This window comes from Somniosus microcephalus, chromosome 17 (assembly GCF_052327205.1).
Source record: "Somniosus microcephalus isolate GS21.2 chromosome 17, FLI_Smic_1.0, whole genome shotgun sequence".
NCBI classification, from domain to species: domain Eukaryota; kingdom Metazoa; phylum Chordata; class Chondrichthyes; order Squaliformes; family Somniosidae; genus Somniosus; species Somniosus microcephalus.
In genome coordinates this window covers 41,122,500-41,148,824 of record NC_141003.1, presented here as the reverse complement: position 1 = coordinate 41,148,824, position 26,325 = coordinate 41,122,500, and the positions used below count along the sequence as shown (strand labels likewise).

The 26,325-nt window shown below is 42.7% G+C and overlaps 1 protein-coding gene across 2 annotated transcripts in view; it reads right to left on the bottom strand.

The window, feature by feature from the left end:
* The window catches only part of rad51ap1 (RAD51 associated protein 1), an 84,039-nt gene that overhangs the window by 26,180 nt on the left and 31,534 nt on the right, over nucleotides 1-26,325 (bottom strand). Inside the window, exons 5-6 of one of the 2 annotated variants that reach the window (XM_086010252.1) lie at nucleotides 25,030-25,107; nucleotides 18,440-18,604 (exon numbers count right to left, since the gene is read on the bottom strand). In XM_086010252.1, the coding sequence (XP_085866378.1) occupies nucleotides 18,440-18,604; nucleotides 25,030-25,107 (243 nt within the window). The remainder of the gene's footprint in view (nucleotides 1-18,439; nucleotides 18,605-25,029; nucleotides 25,108-26,325) is intronic. The other variant, XM_086010253.1, reaches the window with a different exon arrangement.

Here is a 26,325-nt window from a genome sequence, read left to right as displayed (position 1 = left end):
TCCGAAAATTGGGTAACACCCCAAATCTCGGGCTCTTTAGGCGCTAATCGCTGGCGCAACCAACCAAATTTCTAGGCCTCTATGCCTTCTCTACTTCGGCGGAAGCAGTACAGGTAGACTATCCTTTATCGGAACTTCCGAAAACCGAAAACCTCTAAAAACCGAAAGTTTTTTCGTTCAGCGTAAGTCATGCGCACATGACCAGAGTGGAGCACGACTTACGCTGAGCAGGGCAGAGGGTCACAGAGTTCCCTCCTGGGTAGGAGATTGCAGGCCGAGCCGGGCAGTGTGAAGGAGGTACCGGAAGAGTGAACCCAACAATACAGCGGCCCGTCCGATATTCTTTTCTCCCCCCCCCCCGACCCGTCCGATATTCTTCTCTCCCCCCACCCGACCCATCCGATATTCTTCTCTCCCCCACCGACCTGACCGATATTCTTTTCTCTCCCCACCGACCCGACCCGTCCGATATTCTTTTCTCCCCCCCCCCGACCCGACCCGTCCGATATTCTTTTCTCCCCGACCCGACCGATATTCTTTTCTCCCCCCCCCGCCCGACCCGTCCGATATTCTTTTCTCCCCCCCCCCCCGACCCGACCCGTCCGATATTCTTTTCTCCCCCCCCCGACCCGACCGATATTCTTTTCTCCCCTCCCCCCCGACCCGACCCGTCCGATATTCTTTTCTCCCCCACTGACCCGACCCGTCCGATATTCTTTTCTCCCCGACCCGACCGATATTCTTTTCTCCCCCCCCTGCCCGACCCGTCCGATATTCTTTTCTCCCCCCCCCGACCCGACCCGTCCGATATTCTTTTCTCCCCCCCCCGACCCGACCGATATTCTTTTCTCCCCTCCCCCCCGACCCGACCCGTCCGATATTCTTTTCTCCCCCACCGACCCGACCCGTCCGATATTCTTTTCTCCCCCCCCCCGACCCGACCGATATTCTTTTCTCCCCCCCCGACCCGACCCGTCCGATATTCTTTTCTCCCCCCCCGACCCGACCGATATTCTTTTCTCCCCCCGACCCGACCCCCGACCTGATTTGCGGGCCAGATTATTAGGACTCAGCCGATATCCGGCTTTCCAGAGAAGCAGGAAGGAGAATGAGACACGGAACAGTCGCAAGAGGTAGCCTGAACTTTTAAAATTTATATTAAATACAAATTTTCCAGTCTTATAATAATACCTTCTGAAATCCGAAAAATTCTGAAAACCGAAACTCAGCTGGTCCCAAGGCTTTCGGATAAGGGATAGTGTACCTGTACCAGTATCTCAAGTCTCTCCTTACATCTATAATGTGTCATCCCTGCTGAACCTACACTGTACTCTCTCTATGGCTTTAATGTCCTTTCTATAATGGGATCCCCAAAACTAGACACAGTACTCTTAACTGTGGTCTAAACATTGCAAGGTACAAATATATCATTACCTCTTTGCTCTTGAACCCTCTATGCCTCTATTTATAAAACACACAATGCTTTTGACCTTATGGCTTTATCTACTTGCCATTTTCAAGGAATTGTATATTTTAATTCCTAGGTGTCCCTGTTCATTTACACCCTTCAGTATCTTTCCATTCCTTGTTTTTTCTCCCAACATGTATTACCTTATACTTCTATACATTAAATAGCATCTCCCATTTGTGGAACCATCCAGATAACCAGTCTCCATCCTCCTGAAAATTTTTACAGGCCTCATCGATGTTACCAAATCCCGATTGCGTAATCAACAAATTTTATTCTCATGTTTTCTATACCCAAGTCCAAATGTTACATTTATATTTATTTATATAGAATAAATACAGACCCAACACTGGCCAACAGGGTACATCACTTCAAACCCTTCTCTAATTTGAACAACACACATTAACCGTAACACACTGGCCGGAATTTTCCGGGGTGGTAGCGGGCGCTATTGGAGGTGGGTCAGGTGGGAAAGTTGTTATTTTTTGACAGCGGGTCAGGAACCCGCTGTCATCTCGCTCCCATGCGCCTCTCCCCCAGGCGCATCTGTCATCGTGGAGCCGACCCGACCAGCAGCTGTGGGGGCCTAACTGAGATGATCATCAGGTAGTTTATAGGCACTTCAGAGCCTTTTTCCACTTACTTTTTAATTTCCCTGCATGGCCATGGGATTCATGCAGCTTGAGAACCACGTCTGTCAACATGAGGCAGGAGTTTCGTAGCTATTTCTCCAGCTGATTACTTGACAACATCAAATGTACAGTAAAAAAAGTTCCCACCGGACAGATGATCACTTTCCTCAGGCAGAAGCTGTTACTCAGTCCATTTCCAGCACATATTCTGCAGGCTGCAAGTGTTTCCAGCACAGTCTCCATCCAGTGTCACCTCATTGGAAGAACTCTCTCACCACTGACAGAATGCTTCTGTCATCTGTACTTCACCTGCCATCAATTCCATTAACATGGGTGCCGTTTATACTGTCTCATCTTGGTCCTCCGAATTGGACCACGCTGAGACCCAACACCAGCAGCACCAACAACACCAACCTTCTCCGCAATCACCTGATGCTGCACAGGACATGAGCACCCGAGCACATTGCTGCCCGGGAGGTCAGGGATGGCCCCATTTACTTCACTTTACACTGTACACTTATACGGCTGCCACATGATGCGCCAAGTTGGCACCACACCACATAAAGCATCCCTACAATTACCAAGCAATTCCTTTCACACTCACCACCATTGCGGGGGATACCGTTATGTCTCACCATTCACTGCAACTCATTAAGCCACTTCCAAACGTACACACAGATCTGTCCAAGACCAGAAAATAAAGATTTTTATGTTTGACACCGCATTAACAGAAACTTTACATAAACATTGGATAAAACACCCAAGTGGCTACCCTTGTGTGTTGTTAGTTGGTATGATTGCACTAGGATGAGGGCGAGTGTGAGGGGTGGCTAGTGAGATGGGGATGTGATAATGTTGATAGAGGGGGATGGGTGGACGTGCAAGGTATGTTGGTGTGAGTAAGGATGTGCAGGAGTAGGGTAGGGAAGGCAGAGTGATGGGGATGAGATGAGAGGCACAGCAGGATACAGTTGAGTATGGCTTTGTACTAATGTTTCCTGACTGAATGAGATCATTGAAACGGTTGCAGCACTGCACCCAGGTCCTCCTGAACACATCTCTGCTTGTGACCTCCTCTGCAATCTGCAACCAGGTTGTCTTGGTCTCCTGGGGAGGTATCTTCCACCCATTGGAAGCGAAGAGGACCTCCCTGCAATTAAACTTCAAATGTAATGTGGCCATGGTCCCTTTAAGGATCCTGGCTGAATGATGTCACCAGGCCCGCCACATCTCATTGGGCTGGGTAACGCACTGGGTGGGCTTAATCGGCCCCATTATGGTAGGTTCATTTTCAACAGCAGGATGGAGACAGCAGCGGGGTCGCGACCCGCCACGGACACCAGCCACACATGACCCGCCCAGGTAGGCAAAATTTCAGCCTCTGTTTACTGTCTCGTCAACCAAATTTTTAGCCATTTTGCTAAATTTCCAAATAGGCAAAACTGTGGCAAATAGATTTCAAAGTATACAAATGTGAGGTCATCCACTTTGGACCTAAAAAGGATAGAACAGAGACTTTCTAAATGGTGAAAAGCTAGAAACAGTGGAGGTCCAAAAGAGACTTGGGGATCCATGTACATAAATCATTAAAATGTCATGGACAGGTACAGATAATAATCAAAAGGCTAATGGAATGTTGGCCTTTATATCTAGAGGATTAGAATACAAGGGAGTAGAAGTTACGCTACAGCTGTACAAAGCCCTAGTTACACCACACCTGGAGCACCGTGAGCAGTTCTGGGCACCACACCTTAGGAAGGATATATTGGCCTTTGAGGGAGTGCAGCGTAGGTTTACCAGAATGATACCTGGACTCCAAGGGTTAAATTACGAGGAGAGATAACACAAACTAGGGTTGTTTTCCCTGGAATTTAGGGTAAGGGGTGATTTGATCAAAGTTTTCAAGATATTAAGGGGAACTGATAGGGTAGATAGAGAGAAACTATTTTAGCTGGCTGGGGAGTCTAGGACTAGGGGGCATAGTCGAAAAATTAGAGCCAGATCTTTCAGGAGTGAATTTAGGAAACACTTCCACATGCAAAGGGTGGTAGAAGTTTGGAACTCTCTTCCGCAAACGGCAAGTGATGCTAGGTCAATTATTAATTTTAAATCTAAGATTGCTAGATTTTTGTTAACCAAAGTTATAAAGGGATATGGAGCAAAGGCAGGTATATGGAGTAAGGTCACAGATCAGCCATAATCTCATTGAATAGCGGAACAGGCCCAAGGGGCTAAATGGCAAACTCCTGTTCCTATATTCCTAACTGGGGTGCCCCACCTCAGATAAGGGGGTGGGGTGGTGGCTATCTTATATTTATGGCCCCCAGTTCTGGTCTCCCCCACAAGTGGAAATATTTTCTTTACGTCTATCCTATCAAACCCTTTTATTATCTTAAAGACCTCGGTCAGGTCTAGAGGAAAAAAGCCCCAACTTGTTCAACCGTTCCTGATAAGTATATCCTCTCAGTTCAGGTATCATCTTTGTGAACCATTTTTGCACCTTCACCAATGCCTCTATATCCTTTTCATAATATGGAGACCAGAACTGTTCACAGTACTCCAAGTGCGGTCTAGCCAAGGTTCGATACAAGTTTAACATAACTTCTCTACTTTTCAGTTCTATCCCTCTAGAAATGAACCCCAGTGCTTGGTTTGCCTTTTTTAGGGCCTTATTAACCTGCGTCGCTACTTTTAGTGATTTGTGTATCTGTACCCCTAGAATCCCTTTGCTCCTCTACCCCATTCAGACTCTTATTATCCAAACAGTATGTGGCCTCCTTATTCTTCCTACCAAAATGCACCATCTCACACTTATCTACATTGAAATTCATTTGCCATGTTACAGTTAAGCACAGGGTGCTGAAGATACTTTGCTTAGCATCTTGCACTTTATATAAGTATGGTATATAAAGTATGGGCTTGTAGGAACGGAGGTTCCTAACTAAATAATTCAGCTCAACTCGATGGATTAAAAGACTGAAATTTAATAACAACGAAGTTTGCTGGATGTTACAAGGAGGAAATCAAAACACGTTCGTTCAAGATGCCAGGTAGTCGAAGACTGCTGGAAAGTTCTCTAAGCTGACGTCCCCACGTTCTTCGCGCCACTGGCGGTTACGTGATCGGCGTCATGACGTTACCACGCAGGATAAAGGCAAACACACACTGTAAAGGTAACAATCAGTTTAAAGGTGCAATCCCCGGCTGCACTATAATACAATTAAGGGGATTATACTAAAGTACACTGAGTCCCTTGTGGCTCCTCCACAGGCTAAATGTTTTATCCATCATTTACAAAAAAGTCTTCAGGTATAATGAGGGCCAACTGCCTACGAGACTATCCATATACTTTGCTCAATGTGGTAAATAGATGTCAGATTCGAGTGTGAATTCTGTGAAATCAGACATTTATTTGAAACATTGAACATTCTGATTGCCACAACTCTGCCAAGATTCACTTGGCTTCAATCCACCTAAAATATTGGTCTTGAACTCAGACCAACTGAGAGCAATGGAACATGCTCGCAAATGCCATTTTGCAATACAGCCAACCTCAATTAACCCTCTCCCTCTTATTTTTGGCTGAAGAAATATGGTGGGCAAAGATGAACACATACAACAACCTGGAACATGGATGCAGATTTGTGTGAAAATTCCACCAAATCCAATATTTCTTTACACACTAAACAAAGTACCAGGGATGTTTCAGGCATGAAGCAAAGCCAACTGCTAAAAATTATTGTTGGTGTGATCAAAACCCTGATATATACACTCCTTGAAGCTCCTCATTATCATCAGATCATTAGGGCTCTTCATATTTATTGTTGCTTACATAAACAGAATTATGAAAAAATTAGAATAGGAGCAGAAACAAGAGGTGCATAGACAGAAGAACTGAAATCTGAAATGTCTTAAGTTAGGACACTGGGTAATTCACAACACTGCACTGATATTGATAAAAAGAGACACATAGTATATCAGTCAGTATCTGAAAAGCGCAAAGATAAGTTTATACTGTCACAAGTGAAAACAAACTAGCATTTTAGCAAGACTGAGGAAAAGGGAGGGGGAAGGGAACTACAGATAATGCAATCACAAAGAAAATGCTATTGGCTTGAATGACCTGCAAAATGTTTAATAGAAAACTGTTAAATCATAAACAATAATATGAATGGAAAGACATCAAAAAGAATAGAACATACAAATAGCTAAAATTGTAAAAAAAAATGGGGGAGGCTCACACAAACAAAAAGCTAAGTAAATTGGGAAAATTAAGGACAGCAAGAAAAAAAATACCTTCGGATATGGAAGGTCTTAATTAAAAATCCATAAAGCTGGTGGACAGTTTGGCAAATAGGTTATGAAGTGCAATGTGTGCTTCAGAAACTGCAAAAAGGAGTCAGTGTGGTGGAGGGAAGTGAAGGTGCCACTGCTCAGTGCCAGGAAATTGGCAATCAGGAGCAGGGAGCCTGAGAATAGGAGGAGGAGAAACAGGATAGGATTGAAAGTGGGTGGAAAAAGACAGGCTCAAAGAGAGATCTAGAGGCAGCAGGAGAGTAAGCAGCGGAGAGTGGGAAGAGGAAAGACCAAAACAAAGGAAGCAGCAAATGATGGGATGCCAGACAGCGGACTAGGGGCGGCAAGAAAGGGACTGCAGGGAAGGATAAACTTAAAATAAAATTTTAAACTAACTTCAAATAGAACACAGTAGGTTGAGGCTAGTAGGGTAGGGTCCGGGATTTGATAGCAATGGGTGAGAGTCTTGAGGTTTGGCAGCACCAGAGAGAGCCTAGGGCTGAGTACCACTGTGAAGTGACCCTTGGGTTTGACAGTACTGCAGAGTGGTAACCTGGAGTTTGGCAAAACTGGAGGGTAGAAGCAGCACGGGGCAGCTATGTGGGTGGGAAAAGTTTGGAAAGAAGTTTGTAGATCTCCAAGAGACAGTGAGTTGAGTATTTTTTGGATATGGAAAAATTAGTAAGTGTTCTCAGGCACCAATAGTAAATTAACAATCCCTGGTACATGCAATCACTATTGTATTCGTCAGCTAAGGTCTCTCTGAACTAACCTATTAACTCTACCTATTAACATTCATTTGCCTACTAGTTATAAAATCTTTTGGCAAAACAAAGGAACTCCTGTTACAGTATAAGGACATATACCTTGCTAGTTACCATGAGAGAATCATACTGACGCATGCTAGAAAATATTGAATATGATTTAGGGATTTGCATATACAAAGTGATAGCTCTAGGAAAAGTATCAACTGCAGGCCTAGGCTTTTGAAAGAGGTTGATGCATTCAAGTAAAAAACCTCAATGAAGGTTCTGAAAGACAGAGAAGATCATTTTATAGGTACGATTAATCATGCTATTGTGAAAATATCTATTTTTAAAAAATGCTTTTACTGTGATACAAATGTTAGTTGGTAGTCGAAGCGGGAAAGGTGGCAGATAAAACAAATTCAAAAGGTATTTTGAGCAATATTAGTTCAATTTTCTTTCTTTTATTGGTAGGCTCTTCTGACAGTTTGATTGTTTTCATTGAGGAAGTTATTAAGCCAGTGGAAGTCAGAAGCCCGGTTGACATTGTGTATTTTGATTTTCAAAAAGCCTTTGACATGGTGTTACACAAAAGGCTACTACTGTAAATAGGTTGAGTCCTGTGGGACGGGGAGGCAGATTTTGAGTTGGATAAGAAACTGGTTACATTCCCGTAGACAAAAAGTATTTATTAATGGTAGTGGTTCTGCGGAGGGGGGGGCGGGGGTACCAGTCACTAGTGAAGTCCCTCGAGTAGGGGTGGCACCATGTGTGCATCATGCAAGGTTGTCTGCTCAAATCTGATGAGAGGGAAAAGAGTACACGAGTTATTGAAGGTCCATGACCTGTGCTGCAAAACGATTGCAAAAGCAAATTGGGTGTTAAGATGTATTGCTAGGAAAATTAAATTCAAAACAAGATGCATTATTCTTTCTCTGTACAATGCCTTGGTCAGGTCTCATCTAGAATAAGTTGGACACCTCACATGGTGCATGATACTTGGAAAGGTATCGAAGGCGGGACACTAGATTGATATTTAGTTTACCGTCCCTCAATTACCATGATGGACTGAAAGAGCTGGGGCTTTTTACTTGAGAAAAACACAATTAATTGAGGTCTTGAAAATAATGAAAGGATTTTAGTCAGTCCAAGTAGATGGGCTATTTGACGTAGGTAGGTTAGGGAGGAACGGGGACACAAGTATAAGTTACGCGAGCACAGAATTAGGTTAGATGCTAGGAGGTACTTCTCGTCACAGAAAGTCGTCAACCTGTGGAACGAGTTGCCGGCACAGGCAGCGAGTTCAGATTCTTTGCAAGGGCAATTAGGGATGGGCAATAAATGCTGGCCTTGCCAGCGACACCCACATCCCAGGAGCGAATACATAAAACATTTTTTTAAAAAAGGGAGCTGATCGAGTTCGAGAGCTGCCAACATAACTACATGTAGAAGGGGGGATGCATCACCCAGTCACCGACGTCTGTTGGAACTTGTTTAATGGTTTTCGGGGTTGGAGGGAATTTCCTAGTTTTTTTCCTAAATTGGCTAAAGGTTTTTTCTCTGGTTCTTTACCTCTCCCAGGAGATTGCATTGCTTCAGGGCCAGGCAGGGGGCATGGTGTACAGAAGTTACACCAGATCAGTACAGGACAGGCTTGATGGATCAGCTGGTCTTTATCTGTCCTTCATTTTCACACATGTCCTTAGAAGTTTCTTATTGGGTATTTTCTAGCTGCTCTTTTGTATGTTCCTTTGTCAGGTCTGATTGGTCACTGTTTTATTCAACAAAGTGTAGATAGGCAGACAGGCAGATAAATTATAGTGTACCCGACTCAAAAATGCACATGTGTGGACATCAGCTAAGAACAGCATTAGGTTAAGAACATAAGAAATAAGAGCAGAGTAGGCCATACGGCCCCTCGAGCCTGCTCCGTCATTCAATAAGATTATGGCTGATCATCAACCTCAACTTCACTTTCTCGCCCGATCTCCATATCCCTTGATTCCCCTAGAGTCCAAAAATCTATCGATCTCAGCCTTGAATATACTCAAAGACTCAGCATCCACAACCCTCTGAGGCAGAGTATTCCAAAGATTCACAGCCCTCTGAGTGAAGAAATTCCTCCTCATCTCAGTCTTAAATGGCCTACCCCTTATCCGGAAACTATGCCCCTTAGTTCTAGACACTCCAGCCAGGGGAAACAACCTCTCAGCATCTACCCTGTCAATCCCCTTCAGAATCTTGTATGTTTCAATGAGATCACCTCTCATTCTTCTAAACTCGAGAGTATAGGCCCATTCTATACAATCTCTCATCATAGGACAGCCCTCTCATCCCAGGAATCAATCTAGTGAACCTTCGTTGCACCGCCTCCAAGGCAAGTATATCCTTCGTTAGATAAGGAGACCAAAACTGTGCACGGTACTCCAGGTGTGGTCTCACCAAGGCTCTGTACAATTGTAACAAGACTTCCTTACTCTTATACTCCAACCCCTTTGCAATAAAGGCCAACATGCCATTTGCCTTCCTTATTGCTCGCTGTACCTGCATGCTAGCGTTCTGTGTTTCTTGCACGAGGACACCCAAATTTCTCTGAACACCAACATTTAAAAGTTTCTCACCATTTAACAGGTTCTGCTGTTCTGTCTCCTGAGTAGCCTGTTGTTGCACTGAAGAGATTGTCACTTGGGCAAGGAACCATATGTACCCCAGCCTAAGTTACCTCGTCCGACTCCCTTTTGAATGTTTGCAGCGAATCTGCACTCGCTGCCTGTGCCGGCAACTTGTTCCAGAGGTTGACGACTTTCTGTGACGAGGAGTACCTCCTAGCACTTAACCTACTTTTGTAAAAATAATATAAATAATTGTAGCATAACATTGTACATTCAAGTACAACAGTGCACAATTAATGAGATTACACAAACATCTCAAAAGATTGGCAATATTCACCCATCTGCTTCCCTGGAAAAAATAGCCTTGGCTCAAAGTCTTTGAAGTGAGGACATATTTCTAGTGAAGGAAATGGGTCAACTGCTAAAAACACAAAAAGGACTCGGTGACATGCTGTCAATTCGCAGCCAGTAGTTTTTTTTGTTGTTTTTACTTAGTTCATGGTACTAGGTGGTAATGTCTGGTGACCTCTGTCAAGGGAAGCCAACTTTTGTCATGGGGAAATGGAATGGAAAAATCCTACTTAAAACAAACATTTTATCCAAACCCACAACAGTGTAAATATTTTATTTAGATTTTTTTGAATGTGGGTTTATTATTCAATTAAAGTAATTGGATAAATTTAGTTGTAGGGATATTTAAAATAGTTACAAAAGGTGACTATACATTTGACAGTCAAATCAAAAGCAATATATTTGTGTTCCTATGGAATAAGCTGCCTTTTTCTTAATATAAAATGACACAATTGTCCATTTTGTTGAACATATTCCCCTAAAGTACTCTTTACCCCAAGAAACTTTTCACATTGTGATTAAAGTGTCAGCCTTGGCTCATTGGTAGAACTCTCGTCCGAGTCAAAAGATCATGGGGTCATGAGACTTGAGCACATAATCCAGGCTGACACTTCAGTGCGGTACTGAGGAAATGTTGTACTGTCAGAGGTGTCATCTTTCGGATGAGACGTTAAACCGGGGAGCTCCATCTGCCTGCTTGGAAGGACGTAAAAGATCCCATGGCACTATTCAAAAAAAGAGCAGGGGAGTTCTCCCAGTATCCTGGCCAATATTTATCCCTCAATCAGCATCGCTAAAACAGATCGTCTGGTCATGTATCTCATTGCCGTTTGTGGGGCCTTGCTGTGCGCATACTTACTGCAGTGTTTCCCTACATTACAACACTGTCTACACTTCAAAAGTACCTCATTGGCTGTAAAGCGCTTTGGGACATCCTGAGGCCATGAAAGGTGCTTAAATGCAAGACCTTTCCTTGTCCTTTGATTAATTTCTCACGTTCTGCCTCGATTGTCATGCTGAAGAGAAAATATTTTTCGTTAATTAATAACGACCTTAAAACTTGGCATTCATTTTATATAATCAAACTGTTTTTTAAAATGATTTTTCTTTGCTCCTAGCCTTAGAACAGCAGCCTGAGCAGAGCACTGCATAGCTGTTTGAAGTTCCAATGAGCATCAAGCAATGTTCTGCTCAGTGCCTGATTTGGGCTTTATAGCAATGAATGGAACAAAGTAAATTCCAAAGATTAAAACAAAAATGCCTATCATAACACTAACTCTTTTTAAATAGCTATGCAGTGCAATGCAATTTGTGGAATGCACCGACGACAAAAAGCTGAGTAATGCATCAGGCCTTTTATGAAATGAAAAGGTCAACTGTAAAAAATATTTTTATGGTTAAAAGAATGAATATTCACAAAAGGTCTATGGGCTTTTGCTTACAATAGAGATAACCATAAAATATTCACATTTACTGGCTGAGTTCAAGGCAAGATTTCGCTTCCAGCAACACTTCACTGACCTTCCTCTCTCTGTGTAAATACCCAGTACGTGCGGACACACATGCCCAGAAGTGGATTGATTGCATCTTTATTTAGACTTGTGCTTAAATGCTTTTCCAGGATGTCAGATATTAACCATCACTAAAAAATGTTATTTTGTTAGCATGAATTAGGCATTCTCATGCTTTTTTGTTACATCCCCATAATTTGTGGAATCCCAAACATCACTTTAAATAATATTAACCAACCAAAGGACAAGTTTACACACATAATCCCCACAGTATTTCTTTCACAGAAATTAAACACTTGGTCATTGAATGAATTTAGTTTGCAAGTAATTTTCATTTTTAATTTCAACTATATAAATGCACAATCTTTCTTTCAACTGTCCGAAAAACATCTATTAACCAGTACTCTGTTTTATGCCCTTTCAGCACACTTTCTATCCATTTTGGCACATTTCTTATATCATGTGCCTTAATTTTAATCAAGCCTCTTATGCAGCACCTTATCATACGCCTTTTGAAAATCACATACACAACATGCATTTCCTTTATCAATACACTCCACTATTTCCTCAACAAATTTTATTATATTTTTATGACTTAACTTGTGGTTTACAAATCCATGCTGGCTGTCTTTAGACTAGTATTAATTGTTATGGCCTTGAGAAGCTTACCCATTGCTGATGTTAGGCCTAGTTTCTTGGTGCGACAAAAACAAACATTTTTGCATGCGTTAAATCTTTTGACTTCTATTTCATATTGATAGAATCAGCATGTAAGGGGTTAAACCAGTATCGATCAAGGTACTTCTCAAAAGAGAACATTAGTTTATTTCCAGATGAGCTGACTATGGCATTCTTCCCGAGTGAAAACTGAGGAGGCTGATAACAATAACAAATTCAAGGTGCTAAATGCACAGAGCCATCACATTCAATGACAAGTATTTTTACCACTGTCAATACTGATTAATGGCTATTTACTTTGATTTATTCATAATTGTATTGTCTGTTGTTTTGGTGTCTAAATGAATGGAAGACCCAGCACACAGATCAAAGGATGGGCTCCAGTTTGGGCTAGTGACTTTGATTGGCATCCGAGAGATGGACGAGGCAATTGTTTGGTTGGAGCCCTCTGTAATGGCCAGCTTGAGCTCAAGGACTTCCTCTTACGGAATTATACCAGCAGACCAGAGCCAGTCTTGAGTGTGCAGCCAGTGAGTGAGTCTCGCAGTCAATTGCCAGCAGGATATCTGTATTATAAAGGTGAATGCTGGCACAACCAGTAGAAACTAGACTAGATTGTGGCTAAGGCAAACAAACCTCTGCTTAGAAACTATATATACAGATAAAATTAGTTGCATCTTGTATACATATATTGAAGAGTGTAGAGAAATATGCATTTCACTGTGTTAAACTGTACTGTCAGACATTTACCTTATGTTAATAAAACTATGTGCTAGTTCAAATTACATGCAGGCTTCTCAATTTAAGACATCGGAATAGAAATAAGAAACCGAACCAGCAGAGTACATGAATCCCTTCAGTTCTTGAAAATAATAAAAGGACTGACTCTATGGGGGCGATTTTGCCAGCACTGGGGAGGCGGGTCTGCCGGGAAATTGGCAGAATCTGGGAGCGGGTACCCATCTGCCCCCAACCCGCTTCCATGCCATCTTCCCAGGAGGCGGGTACCCGACCCACACCGGGTCCCGTCACCTGGAGGTGGGAAGGGGATTACAGCCACTTAACTGCCTGTTAACAGGCAGTTAAGAGGATTATCCCCATTTTTCCAGCAGAGGTGCGGGCTTCCCGACGTCGGGAAATCCCGCCAGGATCAGCTAGGCGAGCAGTGGGTCGGCATGGTCCAAAATTGCGCTGTGGAGTTGAGTGATGGGTGCAAGTGTGGAGAGGTAAATATGTGAGGTGAGTGAAAAGTGATAGAAAATGTTTACTTACCTTTGTTTCTTCCTGCAGGCTTCAATCGTTGGGGAACTGGCATCTCCACGGCAGAGATGACAGATGGCTGCTTCATTCTCCGATGCAACAGCCATCTGATTTCTGCTCAGCAGATCGGTTTGGTGAGTCTTGAATAGAAGGACTCATCAAACTACAGAGAATGTCAGTGTTTGACAGCTTCACAGAGATGTCAAACGATGACAATTCATCTGTCAAAAATTTTTGACAGATGAAACATCATACGCTGACGTTCTCTGTAACCGGCTTCCCCTTAATTGGCCTGCTAATGCCGCTGGGCGGGCTTAACAAGGTCAATCAAGGGAAAATAGCGTGGGTTGGCCACAAGTCGATGGAGGCAGGACTAAAACCCGACAAGCAGCAGTCCCGCCTCCAACGCGCCCCTATTGACAAATTCACCCCCTATGACTAGACTCTGTTCATGTGAATAAACAATGAGTAGGTTAAGGAGAACCAGGGGGGTCATGCATATGCTACATAAGCATAGAAATCGATTACATGTCAGGAGGTTTTTCTTTTCATTGTGTCATCGACCTTATGGAACATGTCATCAGCTCATGGAGCGAGTGTGTAGTCACTGCAAGCATTCAAAAGGGAGCTGGACGAGTTCCTGGGTGTGGCTGATCTTTCGACTTACAATAACATATGTGGGGTTTTGGGCAATGGTCACTATGGTCTCCTGGAAATCACTTTGAGTGTCTTTGGGAATCAAAGAGGAATTTCCCACATCTTTTTCTCCTGAATTGGCCTAGGGTATTTTTCTTTTGGTTTTTCTTGGAGCAGGCTTGATGCACCAGCTGGTCTTTTTCTAGCCATCATTTTTAAGAAGGGAGGGAGACAGAAAGCAAGCAACTATCGACCAGTTAGTCTAACATCTGTCATTGGGAAAATGCTGGAGTCCATCATTAAGGAAGTGATAGCAGGACATTTAGAAAATCATAATATAGTCAAGCAGAGTCAGCATGGTTTTATGAAAGGGAAATCATGTTTGACAAATTTGCTGGAGTTCTTTAAGGATGTAACGAGCAGGGTGGATAAAGGGGAACCAGTAGATGTCGTGTATTTGGATTTCCAGAAGGCATTCGAGAAGGTGCCACATAAAAGGTTACTGCACAAGATAAGAGCTCACGGGGTTGGGGGTAATATATTAGCATGGATAGAGGATTGGCTAACTAACAGAAAACAGAGAGTCGGGATAAATGGGTCATTTTCAGGTTGGCAAACTGTAACTAGTGGGGTGCTGCAGGGATCAGTGCTGGGGCCTCAACTATTTACAATCTATATTAATGACTTGGATAAAGGGGCTGAGTGTAATGTAGCCAAATTTGCTGATGATACAAAGATAGGTGGGAAAGCAAATTGTGTGGAGGACGCAAAGAATCTCCAAAGGGATATAGATAGGCTAAGTGAGTGGGCAAAAATCTGGCAGTTGGGAGTTTAATTTGGGAAAATGTGAGGTTATCCACTTTGGTAGGAAAAATAAAAAAGCAAATGATTATTTAAACGGGGAGAGAGATTACAAAATGCTGAGGTACAGAGGGAAGTGGGGGTCCTTCTACATGAATCACAAAAAGTTAGCATGCAGGTACAGCAAGTAATTAGGAAGGCAAATGGAATGTTGGCTTTTATTGCAAAGGGAATGGAGTATAAAAGTAGGGAAGTCCTGTTACAACTGTACAGGGCGTTGGTGAGACCACACCTGGAGTACTGCGTACAGTTTTGGTCTCCTTATTTAAGGAAGGATATACTTGCATTGGAGGCAGTTCAGAGAAGGTTCACGAGGTTGATTCCGGAGATGAAGGGGTTGTCTTATGAAGAAAGGTTGAGCAGGCTGGGCCTATACTCACTGGAGTTTAGAAGAATGAGAGGGGATCTTATTGAAACATATAAGATTCTGAAGGGGCTTGACAGGGTAGATGCAGAGAGGATGTTTCCCCTCGTGGGGGAATCTAGAACTAGGGGGCATAATTTCAGAATAAGGGGGCACTCTTTTAAATCGGAAATGAGGAGGAATTTCTTTTCTCAGAGTGTCGTGAATCTTTGGAATTCTCTACCCCAGAGAGCTGTGGAGGCTGGGTCATTGAATATATTTAAGGTGTAGACAGATTTTTAAAAGGTAAAGGAGTCAAGGTTTATGGGGAGTGGGCAGGGAAGTGGAGTCGCGGTCAAGATCAGATCAGCCATGATCTTATTGAATGGCAGAGCAGGCTCGAGGGGCCAAATGACCTACTCCTGCGTCTTATGTTCTTATTTATGTCCATATGTTTGCAAAGCCTGTGTTTCGATTTGGTAAGAGTGTACATCTTGTCCACTTTCAGAGAAAAAGGAGAAATCACATGACGACACATGGTATATGTTAGCAGCGATGAAAAAGAGTAAGAGTACTCCGTTAAGATCCCTGAATCTCGATATAATTTACCTAGAGATTGGGCAGAAAAAGGACACTCCGGGGATATAGGGACGTGAAGTCAGCTTACGGGAATGGATCTTGCTGCCTGGCCACTTGATTGTCCATGTTTGCATTGCAGATGAATCACCAGGTGTAAATCTGGGTAAGGGATTAAATATATGACTGGAAAGATGGTGTAGGAGGGAACAGTTCAGATTCCTGAGACAAAAATCCAAAAAGTAACATTGTTTATTGTTTTCTCCCTTTTATCCTTCCAACACTCCTTGTCCTTTTTGCTTTCCTTTTGTCTTATATTTTTCTTTACCCCTATAGCATTAGTAATTTTCCCAATGGGGCCAACAGTCCCAGCCTATCCATTCCATGCAGGCCAGTCCTACACCAGAACTGATCCCAATGTCTCAGGAATCTGAACTGTTCCCTCCTACACCATCTCTCCAGTCATATATTTAATCCCTTATCCAGATTTACACCTGGTGATTCATCTGTAATGCAAACAAGGACAATCAAGCGGCCAGGCAGCAAGATCCGTTTATTAGCCCAGTCTATGACTCAACAAGGTGAACGTAATTATCTCAGACTGGGAATACATTGCACTTCCAATATTAATATTCAGCATAAGGGGAGACCATTTAGCCCATTGCATCAATGCCAGTGCTAGCTCTTCAACTGGACCTAACAACTCTCATTTCATGTTTTTTTCCCCCATATCCTTTTATATGCTTCCATTTCAAGTACTGTACCTCTTAATTATACACTCTGTCAATAGCCACTTGTGATAAAGCATTCCATGTTTTAACACCCTCCTTCCTTCCTTCTTGTGATAATCCTCAATCTATGTCCTCTCGTTACCGAAGCAATTAATGGAAACAATCCTTCACTATTTACCCTCTCAAAACTTTATAATTTTGAAAACTTCAATTAGATCTGTGTGAATTTTCACTGTTCCAATGAAAAAGTCCAAATTTTTCAATCCTTTTTTCATAATCAGAACCTCTCATTCCTGGTATCATTCCTGTGAATCTTCACTCTATATGCTTGCTTTAATATGGTTCCCAATGTACACATTTATCACTTCTTTGCTTTTATATTCAATGCCTCTTTGTACAAAATCCAAAATCCTATTTACTGTCTCCGCTTATTCTACCTGCACTCACACTTAAAGATCCTTGTATCTGCATCCAGAAATTTTTTGATTCCTCCACTCAAAGAATTCTACCATTTATAGTCTACTTCCATTATTGTTGTTTTTCCAAAATGTAAAACTTCACATTTCTCTGTACTGAACTGTAGCTGCCATCTACCTGCCCACGCCCGTCTACATTCTTCCTCGTAGTTTACAATGTCCCTGATTTTGTATCATCAGCAAAATTAGATATCTTCCCTTTTGTGCCTAGGTCCAAATCATTCATATGAATGGAAAATGAAAAAATGTCCTTTCAGATCCCAGGGATACACCACTACCCAAATCCCACAGGTACAATTCTTATTGCCAAATACTGGAGAGTACTTGCTCCCCTTAAGTCAATGCATAGGTTAGGCCCTACAAGTCCAGTTTTGATTGATCTCATAAGTGCAAATAAAGTCAACATGGTACAACTAATGCTGTGTCAGTTAATCCCTTAAAAAAAACTAGATGAACTTCTGGTTAAAATTCAGACTGAATAGTCTAAGAATAACTTTGGACATAGATTAAATATTGATTGGAATACAATATGGTTCATGTAAAATGTAACTGCTTGGAATTAAATAATGTGGATTGGTACATTAGGTGGATTTTTGCTGTCTTAGGGTTCAATTCATACAGCTTTATCTTGGAGGTTTTGCCTGTGGTTGTTTACATTCCTCAGGCTGGTTCAGTCGAGTAGAATACAGTAATGCAAGCTGCACATGGTCTTCTGGAACGAATGGACTAAATGAGCCAAATTATCCTTTCTTATCCTGTACTTTAGAATGTTCTTAACGATTAACCAAATCAACAAAAGGGCAGATTATTTTGGAATAGTTTGCTTGAAACTAGAATTGGAAAATTATCAAGGACAAAAGTCACCATCACAGGCAAAAATGTGCGCCGCATATTGTTGTGCGCCAAAACAAATACCATTAGAGAAGTCAACTCCTATTAAACAAAGTGAATAATTTTTAATGAAATTCAAACTAAAATATTAGCAAATCTTATATTTTCTGGTGTACTTTCAATTGTAAATTTCAAAATGTAATCTTCATTCATTTAACATGTGTAAAAATTATAATTAGGGCTACTGATGTGTGAACCTCGAATATTCATGTAATAAGAGTAAAGCACGAGACTGCTTTTGTTACCAGGCATTACTACAATGTGTTGAAAGAGAAAATAGTTCTAGATGATCAGTTCTTCTACATTTAATGGAAACATTTACTTAACGCAGCCAGTAATGATTATGTAATTATTAGTTACCAACTACTCACTCGCCATGTAGTCTTGCTCACTTCCAGAATCCTCTTCACATTCACCATCGCTACCTCTATCATCCAGTAGAATTTTCTGCTGTTTTGATGCAGCTCCAGATGCTGTTTGCCTCTGTCTGGGTCGAATCGAGGGGCCTTCATTGTCAGCTGTAATCTTATCTAGGCCTATAGAAAAACTCTGGCTATAGATTACAAATGTCAGTGTTCTGAATAGTATCTAAAGAAAATATAATGATACTATCTAATCTAATAATCTATAATTCATTATATAATAAAAACGGTACGTCTAGCAATCATTTGCCCTCTGCCACATTTCTCCAATTCCTGTCAGTCATACTTCAAATGTCACACTTATATTTTAAAAATAATAAACAGTGGCAGTCATTTGGAATGTACAGGAGTCTTGTACAGCTTCTTGATCAATCACATTTTTTAAAAAAATGATAAAGCCAGGATTCTGTCCTGGAGCCTAACCAGCAATCAAACTCTTGTAGGATATTTTTTAAAATACTGTTCTTTGCTTCTACTCGTTTCATTTAATTTCAGCCAATTGGTCGCCATGTGGTACTAATATCCCACCTTCGCTGTCCCCAATTGTTGCAATTTGGGATTGTCCAGATACTTTTTCTCATACTCAACACAAAAGCCAGCTCCAATGGGTATGCCTGCACTACCTGTGAACTGAAGCATGATCTGAATGAATGATATTCCAGGAGAAACAACCAGTGAAAGAAAGGCGGCAACCAACCAACTAAATTACTCAAAAGACTTTTCATTCACCCTTCTGCTGCCAATCATGGGCTCAAAATAATGTTTCTAATATAATAAAAACATTTTTAAAATTACATTTCACTACAGCATAAATAAAACTATTATCTTTTTGCCCGAGTGCCTTCATTAAGATTTTTGCTTGAAAGCCTCAGCCTCTATCAAAAGCCTAGGCTTATATTTGATACATTTCCCAGAGCTAATACAATGCCTCAGATTTTCTCGATACCCCAATCTGAGCATTTGCCAACATGCATTAGTATGATTCTTTTAATGCAACTGCTAGGTTGTGTGTCCTTATTCTGTAACGTGTTTTCTCAGTTCTTTTGTTTTACCAAATTATTTGAAAACCAGCCGGAGAATAACTTTTAATGGCTTTATTCAGGTAAAGTGTCACACTTAAGCTACAAGTGAGAGTGAGAGTCAGGTCGCAATTTTATCGGCACTGAGAGGGCGGGTTTGGAGGCGGGTCAAGGGTCAAAATCGTTTTGATTGACGGCGGGTTTCGATCCCACCGTCAACCCGTCTCCAAGCAATTTTCCCCAAGTGTCGGGTCCCTGATTTCCGCATGGACCCAATGCCTAGCGGCGGGAAGAGGTTTAAAGCCACTTACCTGCCTGTTAACAGGTACTTGATAGCAGTTAACAGGCTCTTTTTTCAATTTTGTCGCTTCTGCTTCGGGGTTCCCAACATCCGGACACCATGCCAGGTAAGTGTGGCGAGTTGTGTGTCTACTGTAGTGTTTCTGCGTTGATGACAGCTGCAGAAGTGGGGTGAAGGATCCGATGGTGCACTGGCGATTTCAGAGATAAGGAAATGTTGGGAAAATTATTTTTAATGCTTTTACACTTTTCTGTAGGTAAAAAGTTTTGAAATCGATGTCTAGTCCCACCTCATTGGGAGAACCTCTCTCATTAGTGACAGATTGCTTCTGTCACCTCACCTGCAGCTGCCATCTGTTCCAGCCTATGGAGGGAGTCACTGGAGAGTGTGGGTGCAAGAGGTCACCTTTGTACAGTGATTGTCAGTGTTTGCAGCACCTCAAGGCTGTCAAACACTGAGAAGTGAGCTGTCAAAGAAAATTTGTGCGTGGTCCCTTTAAGAAAACCGGCAGATGACACGTCATCAAACGACGTCATCTGACCGGCTTCCTCTTAATTGGCTGGAAGCCCGTAATGCGGGCTTAACAACGTCAATCAGCGTAGAATCACGTCAATGGGCCGGATGTAGTTGGGGGGGGAGGGGACTAGAAGCCGGAAACCACCTGACCCGCTCCCAGCCCGCATCTATTTACAAAATCGCAGCCTAAAGAGTTATTTTGTTTTTCTCAGTGAAAAATCAAATGGATCTTTACTCACGGTTTGAAAACAAATTGGAAAAAACTTTTTGAACTCAAGGGGGCGATTTTCTCAGCCCCGAGGAGGTGGGTATGCCGGGAAAATGGCAGAATTTGGGGGCGGGTGCCCAACCCGTCTCCGTGCCTTCTTGCCAGGAGATGGGAAGCCATCCCACGCCGGGTCACGTCTCCTTGGTAGTTAACAGGCAGAAAATAGGATTAACCCCATTTTGTGCCCTGAAGTGCGGGCTTCCTGACCTGGGGGAACCCCGCCAGGGTGTAGGAGGCGAGCAGTGGGTCTGCAGGGGTCGGAGGGGTCTGAAAGTGCGCTGTAGAGGTGAGTGATGGGTGCAAGTGTGGAGTGGCAAGTATGTGAGGGGAGTGTAAAGTGTTAGAAAATGTTAACTTACCTTTGTTTCTTCCTGCAGCCTTCAGCCGCTGTGGAGTCGGAGTCCCCGACATTTCCATTGTAGATATCACAGATTGGCTGCTGCATCCTCTGATGCAACAGTCATCTGATTTCTGCAAAGTAGAAAGGTTTGATGAGTCCGGAACATAACGACTCATCAAACTACACAGATTGTCAGTGTTTGACAGCTTCACAGAGCTGTCAAACGATGACATTTCTTCTTTCAAAAATTCTTGACAGATGATACGTTGACGTGCTCTGCAACCGGCTTCGCCCTAATTGGCCTGCTAAGCCCACCGGTGGGCTTAACAAGGTCAATCAGGGGAAAATCCCGCTGGTTGTCCAGAAGCTGATGGAGGCGGGACTGAAACCCGACAAGTGGGAGTCCCGCCTCTCAAAAGCTTCTCATGGAGAAAGTCACCCCCTAAGTTTCACATGAAAGAATTTAAATTCTTACCCAAGAAAGAATTGAACAGAGTGCAAGAGAAATGAGAGAGACAGAGACACACACAAACAAATGGAAAATTGGAACACAATTCATTTACTGGAGATGTGCACCACCACCCACATGAAAACAATGCAAAACATGAACCGTCTTGAAGTAATTTTTCCACAGGGTAACAATGTATATACTGAGAGTTAAATTTATGTTTAATTAAGCAGCCACATGCATAATAACTATTAGTTCCTGAAAACATGAATTTATTGTACAAGAACAAATCAAACTCTCAATTCAATGTCTGAGCACTCCAGATTTTCTTCCAAATTCTCCCTCTACTTGTGGGCTACCACACTAAAGGACCCTCCGCCCATCCTTTCAAACCCCACATTCTACCCCCATTCTGTCAAACCGTAAGTTTCCCCTCTACAGTGTAGTCAAACAATAGACCGATTGCTATCAAACCTAGGACCCCCACTGTAATGCTGCCAGACCTCTTCCTTTCAATCTAGCTAAACCTCAATACCAGAGTACAGGAGACTTTGGTTTATCCGGAGGTTGTATGTCCGGAAACCTCGATCTACCGGCAGAAATCAGGAGCCGTTTTGTTAGGTTTTTTTTCTTCTCGTGGCTTTTTTTTCCACCAGTCAGGCTCTGGAAAGTCTCTCTGAAGCTGTTGCTAAGCTACAGAGACGCTTCCAAGGTACGGGCCGACTGTTTGAAGCTGTTGCTAAGCAACAGTGTTTGTTGTCAGATACGGAGATGAAAACCTCCGTATGCTTCAACATCAACGCTGGTATGTCCGGCAGTTTTGATAGATCGGCAACAGCTCGGTCCCGTCGGTGCCGGATATAACAAAGTTTCCTGTACCGTAAATCCTCACCCCAATTCCAGTGCTACTAAATCCGGACCTACAGTGCCGCTAAACCCCACAACGCTCCAACCTTCCCCATTATTACTAAATTACCAGGTATCAGTCTCCAACTTGGTATATGTTACCTCTGATGCTACTTTGCATCCTGAGCTTTAAAAAAGGTAAGAGGTAAAAGGTAAAATTGAGAACATACACATTACATAGCATCTATGTAATATAAGCATCTTATGTTTGCATGCACTTCCTGCCACCTTTTCCATTATAAATTCCTATGCCCATATGGCAGTAGATGCTAGCTCAATTAATAATTTTAAATCGGAGATTGATAAGATTTTTGCTAGCCATGGGTATAAAGGGGTATGGAGCCAAGAAGGGTGGATGGAGTTAGGATACAGATCAGCCATGACCTCACTGAATGGCGGATCGGGCTCAAGGGGCTGAATGGCCTGCTCTGTTCCTGTTCCTATGATTTGATCTACATATTACACAGACAGCGATTCAAGAAGGCCCACAACCACCTTCTATAGGCAAATAGGAATGGGCAACAAGTGCGCCATTGCCCACATTCCTAGAACAATTTTTTTAATACAAAATACAGATAGAAAGCAAAGGCTAATGCCATCATTGGGAATAATAATAATAATCAACTTTATTGTCATTGTTAGTGCACAAGTGCAGTACAACGAAATGTAGGCTTGCGGCTCCCGAGAGTGTACATTTTGATTAAGACATTTAACATTCAACATTCATTTGGCTTGTAATACATAAACATAATAAAGTGCATTGGCAGATGTGCAGGCTTTAGAGTTTATTTGTAGAGTTCAGTAGGATGACAGCCCTGGGAAAGAAGCTGTTCCTAAATCTGGTTGTTCGGGTGCGAATGCATCTGTAGCGTCTCCCAGATGGCAGGGTGGCGAACAAACTGTGGCTGGGGTGGTTAGGGTCTTTGATGATGGTCAGTGACCTCCGTAAACAGCGTTTCTGGTAGATGTTCTCTATGGTCGGTAGCCGGGTGCCGGTAATGCGTTGGGCAGTTTTGACTACCCGCTGCAGCTTTCCGGTCATAGGAGCTACAGCTGCCATACCACACTGTGATACAGTTCGTCAGGATACTCTCTATTGTGCAGCGGTAAAAGTTAGAGAGGATCAGGGGTGACAGGTTACATCCCTTCAGCCTCCTTAGGAAATATAGGCGCTGCTGGGCCTTCTTCACCAAAGGGAAGGTATTGAGGGACCAGGAGAGGTCTTCCGGGATATGGACTCCGAGGAACTTAAAGCTGTCCACCCTTTCCACCACAGCCCCATGGATGTGGATGGGGGTGTGACTTCCGCCTTTAGACTTCCTGAAGTCCACAATGATTTCCTTGGTTTTCTTGATGTTAAGGGCCAGGTTGTTATCGGCGCACCACTTCACGAGATGCTGGACCTCCTCCCTGTAGGCTGACTCATCGTTGTTGGTGATCTGGCCTACCACCGTGGTATCATCCGCAAACTTGATGATGGTGTTGGAACCATGAACAGCCACACAGTCGTGGGTGAAGAGGGAGTAGAGGAGGGGGCTCAGCACACAACTTTGTGGGGCCCCTGTGTTCAGGGTCGGGGGGGGGGGGGGGAGGTGTGGTTACCTAATTTGACAGACTGGGGTCTGTTAGTTAGGAAGTCCAGGGTCCAGTTGCAAAGGGAAGTGTTCAGGCCAAGAGTGTGGAGTTTGGTGGCCAGCTTGTTGGGGATGATAGTGTTGAATGCTGAGCTGTAGTCTATGATGATTAAAAATTACTGCAATTTGTGATGCAGCCCAGTGATATTAGGTTTCAGCAAGTATACTGTACTTTCATTTGACCTTTTTAGTTTTGAGTTTACCTAATATGCACATAATATAACTTGAGACAACATGACAGAGTCCTATATATTGGTACCAGAATCCATAGCTAAAGGCTATGTAGGAGGAGGTTGAGAATTTATTGGTGGCACACAGCCTGAAAATGTGAGACCCACTGTGTTAGAATAAGCAAAGGAACCAGGTTAGCAGCATGGATATTTAAGAGATGGGATAGACAGACCAGAGGAGTTGTTTTTTTTTTAATCACCAGTCGATCTCTCATGGTGTTGTACAAAGCAAAGAATGTGATCTATGTTACCTGTCTCTGTTGTCTTTGTGTTGCTGTTTTATTTCTCTGTCTCCCCTCTTCTGCTTCTTTCTCTCTCTAACTCTTTTTGATTCCCCGTCTGTCTTTTCTTTATATAATTTAAAAAAACACTTAAGAACTGCTAGAAGCTCAAGAAAAATATTCCATCAGTACAGCCGACTGAAGGGTACTGCTGTATCCTATTAGATACACTGCACATACTCAGACTGTACATTCCAAATTCAGCTCATAGTGTCATAGCTCTGGGGGAAAAAATCAAATCCAAGTCCAACCTTTTGGTAGAGGCTGAGGCCTTCAAGTAAAACCTTTAAAGAAGGCAATAAAAGACACAAATGATAATTCAATTGATAAATTTAATCATATGATTTGTTTTCTTTAAAAAAGAAAAAAACCTTAGAAAAAATTAAAAAGGAGTTAGACAAAAAATACATAAAATACCCACAACTGCACACTGAACAAGTGACTCAGTTATCAGCTAGTAACTGTAATTCTAAGACAATTCATGAAAATTGACTGGCCATCTGAAACTCCCTTTTCACAATCAATTGAAAGGGAAAGCAAAAATGAACAGCATGAGTAAGAGGCACAGCGATGATTCAATTTATTGTCTCACTTACCCAGAAAGTCGCTATCCACACTGCAGTTGGAGTGTAATGATGGATTCGTATTTGTAGCTTCTCTAGCTGATTCATTAGCTGTTTATTAAATATAGTATCAATTTTACTTTCCAGATTTACAATGACTATCTATTGAAGTCCTAGACTACAAAAACAGCACTGTCTATGCTTCAGGTACTGCTTTAACTTTTGAAAAGCAAGGGGGTCATTTTCAACTTCGCCATCTGGACAGTAACCTGGTGAAACATAGAAGATAGGAGCAGTAGGCCATTCGGCCCCTCGAGCCTGCTCCGCCATTTAATGCGATCATGGCTGCTCATCCAAACTCAGTACAGTACCCTGTCCCTGCCTTCTCCCCATATCCCTTGATCCCTTTAGCCTCAATAAATATATCTAACTCCTTCTTGAATATATTTAATGAATTGGCCTCAACTGCCTTCTGTGGTAGAGAATTCCACAGGTTCACCACTCTCTGGGTGAAGAAATTCCTCCTCATCTCTGTCCTAAATGGCTTACCCCTTATCTTTAGACTGTGGCCCCTGGTTCTGGACTCCCCGCCATCGGGAACATCCTTCCTGCATCTAGTCTGTCTAGTCCTGTTAGAATTTTGTAAGTTTCAATGAGATCCCCTCTCATTCTTCTAAACTCCAGCGAGTATAAGCCCAATCGACCCAATCTCTCCCCATACGTCATTCCTGCCATCCCAGGTATCAGTCTGGTGAATCTTCGCTACACTCCCTCCCTGGCAAGAACATCCTTCCTCAGATAAGGCGACCAAAACTGCACACAATACTCAAGGTGTGGTCTCACCAAGGCCCTGTACAACTGCAGCAAGACATCCTTGCTCCTGTACTCGAATCCTCTCGCTACGAAGGCCAACATACCATTTGCCTTCTTAACCGCCTGCTGCACCTGCATGCTTACCTTCAGCGACTGGTGCACAAGGACATCCAGGTCTCGTTGCACTCCCCCTTCTCCCAATCTATTGCCGTTCAGATAATAATCTGCCTTCCTGTTTTTGTCACCAAAGTGGATAACCTCGCATTTATCCACATTATACTGCATCTGCCAAATCACCCAACCTGTCCAAATCATACTGGAGTTTCTCGGCATCCTCCTCACAGCACACACGCCCACCCAGCTTTGTGTCGTCTGCAAACTTGGAGATATTACATCTAGTTCCCTTGTCTAGATCATCATTAATATATATTGTGAATAGCTGGGGTTACTAGCACCGATCCCTGCGGTACCCCACTAGTCACTTCCTGCCACTCGGAAAAAGACCCGTTTATTCCA